Consider the following 11,081-nt stretch of genomic DNA (forward strand, 5'->3'; position numbering starts at 1 on the left):
GGGGGGGGAGAGAGAGCAAAGAAAGTAAGCCGGGGGGGAAAGGGATGGCCTCCAAACTCCCCCCTCCCCAACCCGAACCTATTATTCAAACCGAGAGCATTTGCCTACGTTTACATCATTCGTTCTGTGCCCTTCAACGGTTTGGAATTATGCCTTTGGTCACAGAAGGGAGTGGATCTTGCAGGAGAGGACAAATGTGCCGTCAGGCTTTTCTGGAGCGGAGCCCGGGGGTGCACAGAACACAAGCCCAGCTGGGTCGCTCCCACCGCGAGGCGGGGCCTTCCGCGCCCACGCGCAATCCTGCCCGTCGTCTGTCGCAAGCAGGGCTGCCAGTCTCCCGGTGGGGACCTGGAGATCTCCTGGGATTACTCAGTTCCCTCTAAGCTGAGTGAGTGTGAGCCAGCTCACAGTTCTTTAGCCTCCGGCTCACACATTTTTGTCTCCGCTCGGGAAGGAGGGCTCCAGAGCAAACTGATTCATGCCGCAGCCAAATCAATCGCTCACAACTTTAAACGCCAGTCGCTCACAAAGTAGAATTTTTGCTCACAAGACTCCACAGCTTAGAGGGAGCACTGATGACAGCTGATCTCCAGAAGACAGAGACCCGTTCCCCTTGAGGAAACGGCTGCTCGGAAAGGTGGAGTTCTATGGCGCCGCATCACACTGAGGGGCCTTCTCCTTTCGAACCCTGCCCTCTTCAAACTCCACGGATTTCCCACTCCAGAGCTTGCAACCTCTAGTTGCGAACAATGCTCCCTCGAAGCTGTGGAGTCCTGTGAGCCAAAATCCTACTTTGTGAGCTACCGGCGTCAAAGTTGTGGGCGAGCGATCTGGCTCCTGCATAAATCGGTTTGCTCTGGAGCCATCCTTCCTGAGCAAAGACAAAAAGGTGTGAGCCAGAGGCTAAAAAACGGTGAGCTGGCTCACACTCACTCAGCTGAGAGGGAACACTGGCTGGCGAGTGAAGGCCAGGGCTGGGCAGAATCAGAACGTACAGAGGAAGACACTCTGTCTTCCTCAAAGGAGAGGGCCAAGATCACTCCCTGCGAGGGAAAGGAGAGCTACTAGAACTGCGGGACACCGCCCATTTGACTTAGGAGTCACGAGGGCGAGAAACCTGTGCTTTTGCAAACAGGAGCTAAGTGTAGCCCTGATGGGCCACACCAAGGGCCCCTCTAATCCGGCATCCCATTCTGAACAGTGCCAGTCGGGGGCCATCCTTTGCCTGGGAGAAGGAAGTTGAAGCGAGCTGCACTGTAGTCCCGAAAAGAACGAGGAGAGAGAGAGAGAGAAGAGATTGGATTTCTACCCCGCCCTTCACTACCCGAAGGCGTCTCAGAGCAGCTCACAATCTCCTTCCCCTTCCCCTCCCCACACCAGGCACCCTGTGGGGTGGATGGGGCTGAGAGAGCTCTCTCAAGAACTGACCGTGAGAGAACAGCTCTGAGAGAACTTGTGACTGAGCCAAGGTCACACCAGCAGCTGCATGTGTGTGGGGGGGGAGCGGGATATCAAACCCGGTTGTTCCCCATTTTTGGTGCATTGTACTGGGGGGAACAGCGCTCCCCTAAGACACCGTGACGGAGGACAGCCAGTTGGATGCACGGGGCCAGCACTCACTTGTCTCTCTGGGGCAGCTACACTCTTGCGTTCCAGGCCCCACGGCTCTCCATGGACGGGGTTCCATAATCCCGGTTTAGGCAGCTGGTAATGTGGGTTTCCAGAGATTCCAGGCCCCGGGGGGTGCTGTCCGACCCCACCGCCATTCTGTGCCAGGAAAGACGTTTACCGTAAGGAAGAGAGGAGGGAGAAAGAGGCCAAGGTGGTCTCGGATCCCCTGCACCCTCTCCGCTCAACCGCCTCGCACCTCTCCTCTCCCTTTTATGCTGGAATAAGGGCTCATCCCCCACGCTGCAACTAGGGGTCCGCCTGCAACCACGGCAAGGGTCGAGGGAAGCCAGAAGATCCCCCACCATCAAGGGGGCCCCTTTCGGCCCTCTTGAATCCGCAATAAAACGGTTTATCTCAAAGCACCGCAAAGCGAGAACAAAACCCTCGCCTAAGGGAATAAATCAAAGAGTGGGCCAGGGGAGAAGAAGAAGAAGAAGAGATTGGATTTATACCCCGCCCTTCACTCAGGAGTCTCAGAGCGGTTTACAAACTCGTTTCCCTTCCCCTCCCCACAACAGACACCACCCTGTGAGGTCAGTGGGGCGGAGAGAGCTCTTTCGAGGACTGCTCTTGAGAGAACAGCTCTGACAGAAAGAACTATGGCTTGCCCAAGGTCATCCAGCAGCTGTGAGTGAAGGAGTGGGGAATCAAACCCGGTTCTCCCAGATTAGAGTCCGCGCACTTAACCACTACCCCAAACTGGCTCTTGGCCCCCGGACCACATCTTCTCCGGGGCCGTGAGCATTCCCGTCCACAGCCGCCCAGTCTGCTTGGCCCTCACGTACCTGGTCGGGGCTGGTGCTCCTCCGCCTCTTCATGGGGGCGGGCATCTCTTCTCCGTGCCCGGGATGGGGTGGGTGCTGGACTGGGGGGATGGGCTGGACGACGGGTGGCTCCATCGGCGGGCCGGGCCTCTTCAGCTGGGGGTTGCGCTTGGACGAGAAATTCCGCTTCTGGAAGCAGGGGAGAGTGGTGGAAACTGAGCCCTTACACACACACACACCCCTTTTTTCTGCCTCCTCCGAAAAGCTCAGTTGGTGGTCAGGCGTCTACCGGTCAGGCAGCAAGGCAGGGCCCCTCCGCGAATAAAGCATGCTGTCTGCAGACATGGGGCGGAGAGCTCCCCAGTTAGAAGACTATTGGGTGTCAATTAAAGAGAAAGGACACCAAAAGGCCACCCTGATGAGGTCTGGGCAGCGGAGCTTTGATTAGAAGAACAAGAGGAGGAGATTGGCTTTCTACTTTATAAGGTTTTATAAGATTATGCATGGGATAGAGCAGTAGAGAAAGAGGTATTTTTCTCCCTTTCTCACAAGACAAGAACTCGTGGGCACTCCATTAAATGCCTGAGCAGTCGGGTTAGAAGGGATAAAAGGAAGTCCTTCTTCACCCAAAGAGTGATTAACACATGGAATTCACTGCCACATTGGTGCTGGGGGGGGGGTCAACAGTGGGAGGGCTCCTAGTGTCCTGGCCCCACTGCTGGACCTCCTGACGGCACCTGGTATTTCTGGCCACTGTGTGATACAGAATGTTGGACTGGATGGGACTTTGGCCTGATCCAACATTGGCGTCTCTTATGTTCTTACTCCGCCCTTCACAACCCAAAGGAGTCTCAGAGAGGCTTATAATCTCCTTTCCCTTCCCCTCCCCACAACAGGCACCCTGTGAGGCAAGCGGGGCTGAGAGAGCTCTCTCCAGAACTGCCCTTAAGAAAACAGCTCTGAGAGAACTTGTGACTGACCCAAGGTCGCCCCAGCAGTTGCATGTGGAGGAGTGGGGGAATCAACCCCGGTTCTCCCAGATTAGAGGCCACAGCTCTTATGTAATTGACCCGGGTAGTGGGTGGGGGCAACACAGTTGAAGGGCTCAAAATATCCTGTAGGGGAAAATTTCGATTGTTCCCCAGCTGTTTCTGTCCTGGCCAGTTATGTTTCCTTGGGCATCCCCAGTAGTTTATCTGTTGCAACATACATATTTTCATTATCATTATCATTAACAACAACAACAATAATGTCATTTGCACCCTGCTTTTTCCCCAAAGAGGGTTTCCATCTTTGTCTCCTCCTCCTTTTTATCCTCACAACAACCCTGTGAGGTAGGCTAGGCCAAGAGGGCGTGACTGGCCCAAGGTCACCCAGCGAGCTTCCATGGCAGAGTGGGGATCTAGACCGGGATCTCCTGGATCCTGGCCTGACATTCTAAGCACGACCCCACCCTGTGTGAAAGAGGCAAGAAAAGGCACCTCCCCACAGAAAGGCCAGAGGGAACAAAGGCCGCCTGCCTTCTAAGGTAGGATTTCTGAGAAACGGCTTTATATTTTCAAGGGAGGCTGCTAGACGCAGGAGGTGTTTCATGCATCAGACACAGGACCCAAGGGACAAAAGAACAAAGTGACGCCTGTGCTCCTGGCCCCCCCCCCCGGGGTCCCACTACCCCCAGCTCACCTCGAGGTGCAAGAGGTTCCAGACTTGCTGCAGAGGGGGTAATGATTTCGGCCGATGATGAGAAGATCCCGAATGGAAGTTCCACAGCTGAGCCTAACGAGGCAGCGTGAAAGAAGAGATTGGATTTATACCCCGTCCTTCACTACCCAAGGGAGTCTCAGAGCGGCTGACAAACTCCTTTCCCCTTATCTTCCCTACAACAGACACCCTGTGAGGTAGGTGGGGCTGAGAGAGCTCTCTCTCGAACTGCCCTTGAGAGAACAGCTCAGAGAGAACTTGTGACTGACCCAAGGTCACACCAGCAGCTGCATGTGGAGGAGTGGGGAATCGAACCTGGTTCTCCCAGATTAGAGCCCACGCTCCTAACCACGACACCAAACTGGCTCTCCCAGGCTGCGATGAACTGAGGGTAGCGCGAGGGACTCCAAAATCGCCCCAACGAAATCCTCCCCTTTCCGACCCCCTCCCCCAGCCTCCCAATCATCCATCCGCATGTCTCTGCCCCCCCCTTTCTCCCGAGACACGCTGCTCAGTCGAGCCACCCCCACCTGCTGCAGGCGTCCGATCCGAGCGTGCATCTCGCCATAGCTCCCGTAGTCGCGCTGATAGCGGGCGGCGTTTTGATAGCAGCGAACGGCCTCCTCGCAGTCTTGCTCCGACTCGTAGATCTCGCCCAGCTGCTCCCAGAGCTGCGGTTGTCCCTGGTCGCGCAGCAGAGCTTGGACGCAGCTGTGGATGGCCTCCAGCTTCCCGTGCAAGGGGCGCGGGGCCAGATTCCTGGGGGAGGGAACTGGGGTTAAGGACACGGGCCATGCGCCTGCAGCAGCAGAAGGCATCACGTGTGCTGAGGAAGCAAAAGGTACCGAGACGCCCAGGACACCTGGGATCCCTGGGACGGGACGGAGGCCTAGTGGATTCGGGCGGGAGAGTGTCAGAGCCGCAGCGTCTTGGATCTCTGCAATGTATGAGGAACACAGCAGGGCCCTGATCCTACAGACGAGATCAAGTGCCGTGACAACGATGACAAGAAATCCACTTGAAGTAGAACTATCAAACGGATTCAAGGAGCGTCTCGTGCGGATTCGCGTCCAGTCGCACCTTAGACACCAACAGGAATTTCGGGGAACGAACTTTCGAGAGTCAAACTTCCCTTCGTCAGGTACGAGCTTATTCTCGAAAGCCGATTCCCCGGAAATCTCGTCGGCCCCTAAGGCGGCCGCTGGACTCGACGCGAGCGGTTTGACCACGGACCCACGTGGCTGGCCCCCCGAAACGAAAAGAGCATCTGTTCATCTGCCTTTAAGCCAGCCATTCAGTACTCGGTCGAAATAAATTTAAAACAATGAAATAAACATTGAAATAAATTTAAAGGGGGAGCGCTGTGCGACGGCCTTAGACTTTGTGCGCACGACACGGCGCGGGGACTTTGTGCGCACGACACGGAGGAGGGGGCCGAAAGCAACGCTGGGCCTGACGGGCTCACACACCCCGGGCTCCTGCACTCTGCAGGGAAGGCCCGGGCCCACCGACAGGGAGGGGGACTCCAGGGCTTGACCTCCCCCCCCCCCCAGCCCACCCCCCCCAACGGACACGGTGGCACTGCTGATAGAGGCAGGGAGCTTACCAGTAGCCAAGGATTTGCACTTCCCTGCCTGCTGGGTCTCCAATGCCCCAAGCAGGAGGAGGAGCACTTACCCCGGGGGGAAATAGCCCTTTCCATGTTGCCCCATGCTAGAGACATGGTTGGGCGGCAGGTGCAGAGGCAGCTGAGGTTGTCCAACACTGGCAGAGCACCTGGGAGGAGGAATCGGAGAAGGGACAAGACCGGGGGTTAGTCTCTGAAGAGCCGGACAGGGACCGAGCCGGCCTGCGGGCCCCCAAAGAGCCTCGGGGGAGACCAGCGGTGGTTTCTTCTCCGCTACGGGGGAAGCGGCACTCTGTACACCCCCCGTAGGCAGTCTCCTTCGTAATTATTTCAACGCGTCCATTTGTCTAATCTAAGGGTCCCCAACCTTTCTGAGTCTGCGGGCACCTTTGGGATTCTGTCACGGGGCGGTGGGCACGTCCACAAAACGGCCGCCACGGGTGGTGGCCTTTCCTACACACAACCCGGATAGTTCCAGGAGTGGACTCTCAACACCCCCGGGGCTTTCACAAGACTACATTTCCCAGGATTCTTTGCAAGAGAGTATGCCTCTGTCTAGGTCCGTAAGATCAGCGCAGCCGAAGTCCTCATTACGGCCACCTACATTTTGAAAACAAAATTGTGCGCAGGGGCAGATGGGGAGGAGCTCAAAAGCAAGGAGCAGAGATGGCAGCTGTGCAGCGAAGACGGACGGCAAACCATCCAATCGGGCAGAGGGGTAGTGACACGTACCACTGTGGGCACGGCAGCAGTGCTGGGTGGCTTTGCTGATGCAGGTTAGGGGGCACGACGGCTGGCAGAAACCCTCCGCTGCCCTTGCCCACGACTCCAACGAAGCCGCACTTGGGGGGGGGGGACAGAGAATACAGCAAGCCCGCCGGAGACTCACCTGCCGCCCGGGAGCCATGGGCGAGGGTGGCACGAACTCCAAGATCCGCCGCAGCTCAGGCTGCCGACAGAAAAGGGATCCCGTCCGACACGGCCCCCAAGTTGTTCCACCGTGCGATGCATCCAGTCTAAGGGAAGGTACGGGGAGAAGACGAGAGGTTGAGCCCCCCCGGCCGACACTGCAGGGCCCTCGCGAAACATCGCAACCAAAGGATGTGAGGCACAAAGCCCTCTGAGCCATGAAAGCACTACAGAGATTCCCATTAATTACTATTAACAGTAGTGATAATGGTAATAATAATGATGATGGTGATAATAATAATAATCTTAGAAACCAGACAGGGTGGAATCCAGCCAGATTTTCCGCTCAGTAGTTCTTCTTAACACCGCTGCCATTCCACTTGGCTTTGGTTCGGGGCAGGTCCTGTGGTGCCCAGTGTAGTCTTTTTTGGCTTCCTCTCTTATCCGCCAGCAGAATAGCTGGTTGGATCCGACCCATCACCTCCCGCCCCACTGCCTCCACTCGGAGATTCAGCCCCTCCTCTGAAATACCCTCCCGCCCATCTAATCCACTCCTCTTCTCCAAAATCCCACTCCTCTTAACTTTTGACTCCTCCCCCCCCAGCCTCCCCACATACTAACCACTCCCCCACTCTAACGCATTCAAGGCTCCCCCTTCTGCCCAAGTCGCACCCATCCCAACTGGCCCCGCCTCCCCACGCAGCTCCCTGCCCCTCTCCCCTAGGGTTGCCAGCCTCCAGGTAGGGCCTGGAGATCAACTGAACTGCAGACTACCGAGATCGGTTCCCCTGGAGAAAACAGCTGCTTTGGAAGGCGGAATCTCCGACACTGTCACCCCACTGAAATCGCTTCCCCTACACAGACCCTGCCCTCCCCAGATTCCAACTCCAAATCTCCAGGAATTGCCCAAACTGGAGTTGGCAACCCTACTGTTCTCACACATGACTCCCTTGAGGTACCCCTCCCCCATAATTATCTCTTCCCTCTCCCTGTCCCACTGACAGCCTGACCCCCTTCTCCCCCTCCGGACCCCCCAGGCCCAATTCTTACCGCTCCTCCCGTGGTGGATGCGTCCTGGTTCCCCCCCTCCACCCCCTGGATCTGAGCGACGGGTGCTTCCACCCAGTCGCCCGCCAGTTGAGTTTCCTCTGGTGTCGGTCTATTCCCTTGTCGGGTCACAGCCACATGCAACGCTGGGAGGAAAAGGAAAAACAGAATCACTCAAGAGTCATGGGGGGGAAAGGGAACCCTCTTTATCCCGAAGAGATCTGGAACCCAAATAATCTAGAAATATTATACATATAAGTAAGAAATGCCAACATGTTGGGAAACACGGCAGTTAGTCATCACTTAACTGATTTTAATATATATATATATATATTAAATACATATATATTATGAAATATATATATATTTCATTCATTCCAACTTAGCATAATATAAAACTGAAGGCTTCCGTTCTGGACCCGATCCTTATAAAAACAGCTTTGAATGTGCAATAAATCACATCGAAATTCATTTTCACGAGACAAGAGCTGACATGTTATTGTTCAAAACAACTGTGGTTCTTTCACGTCCATTATCTCAAATTCTTTTTAAAAAACCAAACAAAAGAAATCTGTATTTTTTACTTCCAGAATTCCTTAGTGGCCCTGGGTTTCCAAACCCTTTGAGCTTCTGCCACTCAAACCGGTGTGAATTTCCTTGCTGAACGAACAGGAGAATTCATTTCCTCCTTTGACCGCAATCAGCTGCAGCAAGGAAGGAGTTAATACACTGTGCGCCTCCCGTCAATGAACGCAGACCCCACCCCCTGCAGGGCAGGGCCCCCGCTTGCCCTCCTCCAATGGAATTCCCTCGTGTGGAGAGCAGAGGCGGGACCTCAGCCCTGATGTTTGCCAGACTTAACCCCTTGCCCTCCCCTCAGTCAACATGCAAACCACAGCCAGCGTATACTTACTGGGCCAGTGACACTCTGAGCGGCTCTCTCTCCTCGAAGGCGGCCAATCATGCGAGGTCCTTCGTTTGGCCACCAATCATCTTTCAAGTCAGTCTCCTAACAAGGCCTGAAATCACAGAGAGAGGGGAAGAAAGAATCAGTGTTCCGATATAAGATAGGAACCCCGTGGACACTTCCTGGCGAATGAGTGGGATGTCTTTGCTCAGCTCGGGATATGCTCTTGTATGCTGGAAACTCAATCTGTCCTCAAACAGTGGGGAAAAGAGCAAGAGTCCAGGAGCACCTTAAAAACTAAACAATTCGTGGCAGGGTAGGAGCTTTTGTGAGTCGTGACACGAAAGCTTCTACTCAGGATTAAACTCTGTTGGTCTTAAAGGTGCCACTGGACTCAAACTTATTTTATTTATTTATTTATTCGAACTTTTACCCTGCCCTCTCAGCCGAAGCCGGTTCAGTCGCTTCAGTTTGGTGTAGTGGTTAAGAGCACGGACTCTAAACTGGGAGAACCGGGTTTGATTCCCCACTCCTCCACTTGCAGCTGCTGGATGACCTTGGGCAAGCCACAGTTCTGGCAGAGCTGTCCTTGAAAAAGAGCTGTCAGAGCTCTCTCAGCCCCGCCTACCTCACAGGGTGTCTTCTGTTGTGGGGAGGGGAGGGGAAGGGAAAGGAGTTTGTAAGCCGCTCTGAGACTCCTTTGGGTAGCGAAGGGCGGGGTATAAATCCAGTCTCCTCTTCTTCTTCTTCAGACCAACACAGCTACCTGCCTGAATGCCTTGTCGATGTACATTTTTTTATCTTACTCTCACTGCTCATGTTTAGTAGTGATGCCTTGTTTCGTATTTCTGCTATCCTAGTCGGATGATGTTACTTCTTAGTAAATTTGCCAACCTCAAGGTGGGGTCTGCAGATCTCTCGGAATCGCAGCCGATCTCCAGACGGCAGAGGTCAGTCCCCCTGCAGGGTAGACTCTGCGGCATGATAGCCTCCAGAGTTCCCTCGCCAGACGCCACCCCCAAATCTCCAGAAATTTCCCAACCCAGAGTTGGTAACCCTATTTCTTAGAGGTACCTTCGCCCTATTGTTCGTGCTGACTCATGCAATGGAATCTGCCTTGAGTCTCAGTGCGGCAGAAGAACGTTAAAATACCGTAAATAAAATGGAATGTACATTACAGGCCACAATGCACCCGTCCTGACAGCATTATGGCATGTATGCATAAAACTCTAGAACCGGTACGGGACCAGAGGCTCCTTTTCTTTTTGGAAAATTTGGAAAGAGTCTGCCTGGAGTGATCTGCGTACTCCGTGCCATTTTTTACATCTGCTTTCAAAACGACGGCCATGATTACAGGTGAGACGCACGAACCTGCTGAGCGAAGCGGGTTCCCTGAACGTGTCTGTATATCCTGTTTTGCAGTTCTTCACCTGCGCCTTGATAACTACCTGTGTGCCGAACACCCTGAGCCACAACAGAAAGGCAGACCACCAAATGCCTTTCTTGCAGCCCCTGCGACAGTGTGCATCTAGAGGCAGCCAGTATTTTTCCCATGAACGCCGACACTTAGGAGGCCAGCTGCTGTAAGACCCTACTTCCCCCCCCCCAATCTGCAGAGACCACCATACAAACGATAGCCATAAACTCCGCCATTCTGCAAAACGGGGCTATTAGCAGTGGCCCGCACAACAGGGTTGGTGTAAACCCACTTTCAGCCTCAAGCGCACCCTGCAATGTAAGGGATGCCACTGGACTGCACTGAAGGGGTATCGTGAGCCGTGTTCCAAAGCTGAAGTGTTGTCCTAAGCCCCACACACAGACACATTCCAAATCCGAAATATGAGGAAAGCAACATCACACGCCAGACTCAGGCCAGGGTGGCGGCCGTGAAGGAGCACGCAGCATCATGTACAGGATGACCTGAGTAATTTCGGTCTTTTCTTTTGCTCGGAGCTGGGAGAAACAATATTTCCAAATCCCAATCATGCTTATATCCTGGTCTCTACCCAGTGTCTTCCGTTCCCACCCCAGCCAAGGATTCCACCAGGAAATTCAGCTGCCTTATGTATCTGCATGAAACAGGCCATGGGAGTGAGGCGGGGAGGGGGGAGGCAGGAGAAAACAGGGCCTGAGTAATTTCGGTCTTTTCTTTTGCTTGGAGCTGGGAGAAACAATATTTTCAAATCCCAATCATGCTTATATCCTGGGTCTCTACCCAGTGTGTTCTGTTCCCACCCTAGCCAAGGATTTCACCGGGAAATTCAGCTGCCTTATGTATCTGCATGAAACAGGCCATGGGAGTGAGGCGGGGAGGGGGGAGGCAGGAGAAAACAGGGTCGCCAGCACTGTTCCCTCTAAGCTGAGTTAGTGTGCGCTAGCTCACAGCTTTTTAGCCTCCAGCTCACACATTTTTGTCTTAGCTCAGGAAGGAGGGCTCCAGAAGAGCAAACTGATG

At 54.4% G+C, this 11,081-nt stretch overlaps 1 protein-coding gene across 1 annotated transcript in view; it reads right to left on the reverse strand.

Moving 5' to 3' along the window:
• The window catches only part of KDM6B (lysine (K)-specific demethylase 6B), a 41,213-nt gene extending 34,171 nt beyond the window's left edge, over positions 1 to 7,042 (reverse strand). The window contains exons 1-6 of the mRNA XM_015422402.1: positions 6,653 to 7,042; positions 5,814 to 5,912; positions 4,667 to 4,895; positions 4,119 to 4,211; positions 2,457 to 2,624; positions 1,621 to 1,767 (exon numbers count right to left, since the gene is read on the reverse strand). Coding sequence (XP_015277888.1) covers positions 1,621 to 1,767; positions 2,457 to 2,624; positions 4,119 to 4,211; positions 4,667 to 4,895; positions 5,814 to 5,912; positions 6,653 to 6,915 — 999 coding nt within the window. The 5' untranslated portion in view covers positions 6,916 to 7,042. The remainder of the gene's footprint in view (positions 1 to 1,620; positions 1,768 to 2,456; positions 2,625 to 4,118; positions 4,212 to 4,666; positions 4,896 to 5,813; positions 5,913 to 6,652) is intronic.
• Positions 7,043 to 11,081: the final 4,039 nt, after the last annotated feature.

This window comes from Gekko japonicus, unplaced genomic scaffold (assembly GCF_001447785.1).
Source record: "Gekko japonicus isolate JY-2015 unplaced genomic scaffold, Gekko_japonicus_V1.1 scaffold1082, whole genome shotgun sequence".
Classification (NCBI taxonomy): domain Eukaryota; kingdom Metazoa; phylum Chordata; class Lepidosauria; order Squamata; family Gekkonidae; genus Gekko; species Gekko japonicus.